Source organism: Rhagoletis pomonella, unplaced genomic scaffold, assembly GCF_013731165.1.
Source record: "Rhagoletis pomonella isolate Grant_MI unplaced genomic scaffold, Rhpom_1.0 Rhpom_scaffold_00004, whole genome shotgun sequence".
In the NCBI taxonomy this organism is placed as follows: Eukaryota; Metazoa; Arthropoda; class Insecta; order Diptera; family Tephritidae; genus Rhagoletis; species Rhagoletis pomonella.
In genome coordinates, this window is record NW_023458558.1 from 46,688,273 (window position 1) to 46,691,032 (window position 2,760).

Below are 2,760 nucleotides of genomic sequence, written 5' to 3' on the forward strand. Positions count from 1 at the left end.
CATAGTCCGCACCAATATTACCTCATTTCATCAACGTTTTAACACACTAGCACTTCTTCTCTGGCCCCCTTCAGTTCGCTCCACCAGTCATATGGTTATCAATAATCAGTTGTATTACACGCAGACAATCACGTTGCCTTGCCGCCGTATTATCCACTAACTGTTCAATAAATAGGCTAGACTCCATACTGGTGCTGGGCGGAATGTCCTGCGTGCAAGATATGTATTTGTTGAATATATCCGAATTAATGGAACTCGCCGGATTGCTTTGATCACGTTGCACAAGTTTACTCAACGCTTGCGCTGAGCTTAATAATTTATCTTTGTTCTTTTGATAAGCATTGATTTCTTTAAGCTTTGCATAGTCATCACTGGAAATGTCTATAGTGTGTGGCGGTCCAGCTCCCTTGCCACCTGCTTTATTCAGTCGCATTTGATATTTGCGCTCCGAGACGAAGTTCCCCAGCAGATAGCCTGTGAAAGAGCGCAAAATTAAATATAATTTCATTTACTTAATAGTGCAGAAAGTGGATTTTAATAAATGCTCTTATACTCGTACATATGTACATAGACATTGTACGTTAGGGTGGTAAAAAAGGTTAAAGTATTAAAGTATTCTAAATAGAAAAAAGAACACCCGTACTTTTTTCTTTACAAAAGCGTTTTAGAGGTGCCTCAAGGCCCATGAAGTTATCCATGTATTTTGTATGGGCAAAAAACACTTTTTCGTAGAAATTCTTGAAAATCAATATTTTCAATCGGAAAACTCTGTTTCTCTTCAGGAGACTTCAAACAATAATACCCAATGATTTATTTAAAAAATTTTTAATACTAACAATTTTATATGGGTTCTCCATGGTATTTTTTTGGGTTTTTGGAAAACCTACAAAAATTAGTAAACAGTACGAAATGCTTACGTCAACAACTGGGTATTGTTATTAAACATCTTGATTTTAAAAAATTATAAACACCCCCGTTTGTACGAAAAAGTGTTTCTTCTCCATAAAAAAAAAAAACGTGAAAAATTTCGTGGGCTTTGAGGCAGTTTTAAATATTGTTGTTTTTAAACAAAAAAATACTGGTATTATTTTTTTCCATTTAGAAAAATTCTAGCGGATAAGAACTTAACACCTTAAACTTATGCATTTTTGGACCACCCTATTTTACATACATCCCTACCGAGTATGAGCGTCAGGAAGGCGATTGTGAGCACGAGGCTGACGCAAGTACGCTTGGTGACGTACTCGCGGTATTCGCGGGAGCTGTTGGCACGGACTGCTGTCTCATAGCTAAGCACTTGATGCATAGTTGGTGGTTTATAATGTCTAGTTGTAGTTGTTACTGCTGTTTCTGTTGTTGGTTATTCCTTTATAGCTGGCGCTTTTTGTAACATTAAATGTATTTGTTTTGAACTTATATTAAATTTCCAACGAAATTTAGTTCATTTTCCTTTTATTCGTAAAACAATTTCGTTCGAAAAAGGATATTTCTGAAAATAAAAACAAAATCTGCCATTATTTAATTCAACAAAGTTTAATGTATATAATATTATTCAACTAAAGCCTAGATATAAAATAACAGGTTATTCTTGTAGAATAATGAGCTTGCATATACATACATTAAAAACTTCCAGTAATGAGTACCAACATTAAAATGTATTTAAATTGACAGTTGAAGGCTAAAGAGTGTAAAGTGGTATTTTATGTTTAAACTGGACAAATACTTGCAGTTAATGTAGCTATATGAAAGTGTTCATACAGCAAAAGCTTTTCAGAAGCTTTTTGGAGCTTAAAGCTAGTCATTGTAAATTGTTTCAAAACTTTCTTTTTGATCTTCCAACCTCTTGCAGCTGATGTGAGCAAAACATCAAAATAATTAAATGAAAGTGTATTATTAGAGACAGCAATTGCAGGAAATCGAACAAATACTTATAGCCGCTTTTCATTGAAGGTAACTTTTGTGATATATTTACGGCCGATTCCATATAAAAAGCGCCGCTCCGTTTCGTTCAATGTGAACACTGACGAATGCGAAACGTACTTCAGTATAGGAGGTAGAGTCCCATTTCTCTAGAGTCTTCCAGTGGAAGTTCTAAGTAAATTTTAGGCATGTAAACTCTTAGGTATTAGGGTTGGATATAAAAAAGTAGTTTAATAAAATACTCATCCTGAATGGCGGGTGGCATTATTACCAACGGTTATCAAATCTGAAGTGCTTTAGAAATGCAAAATTTTATTGTGCTAAGTTCGTCTGTTATAGATCGTCTGAATTCTCAGACATAGGAACATCGAAATCAACGAAAGAACTGATGAAATGGCGTTGTCCTTCTGGAATAATCTACAACGCAATTGATCTACATTTCCTTGGTTCAGCTAGAAATAGGCGATCAGATATATGGGCTTAAAAAATATCAACACAACTCTGCTATAAATTGATCAAGGACAGAAGTAAAAAGAAAATAATAGTGATTGCAGGGATCTGGCTCTTACGAAACATGCGGCAATTATAAGATTTCCCTATAATAAGTCTTGTAGTAGCTCTGACAGGTGGATAAAAGTGAAGAATCTGATCATAGTTCAACAACTAACTGTGATCTATCAGTACGTAGGAACATTCATCAGATAATCTAGATCACTATGTCCTTAGCTGGTTCGACTAAGAAATCACGGACTTACACAGTTAAGACCCATTACCAAAATACGCTGGTTGTATCCTAGGCATCTACCATTTATGAAGTACTACAACCAACCAAACAACCAA

General features: G+C 35.0%; 1 protein-coding gene across 5 annotated transcripts in view; it reads right to left on the reverse strand.

Moving 5' to 3' along the window:
- Positions 1-45: 45 nt before the first annotated feature.
- The window catches only part of LOC118737653, an 11,017-nt gene continuing 8,302 nt past the window's right edge, over positions 46-2,760 (reverse strand). For 3 of the 5 annotated variants that reach the window (XM_036468308.1, XM_036468305.1, XM_036468307.1), the window contains exon 3: positions 46-474. In XM_036468308.1, the coding sequence (XP_036324201.1) occupies positions 71-474 (404 nt within the window). In that variant the 3' untranslated portion in view covers positions 46-70. Of the gene's footprint in view, positions 475-1,179; positions 1,490-2,760 lie in introns of all 5 variants that reach the window. The other 2 variants (XM_036468304.1, XM_036468303.1) reach the window with 1 other exon arrangement.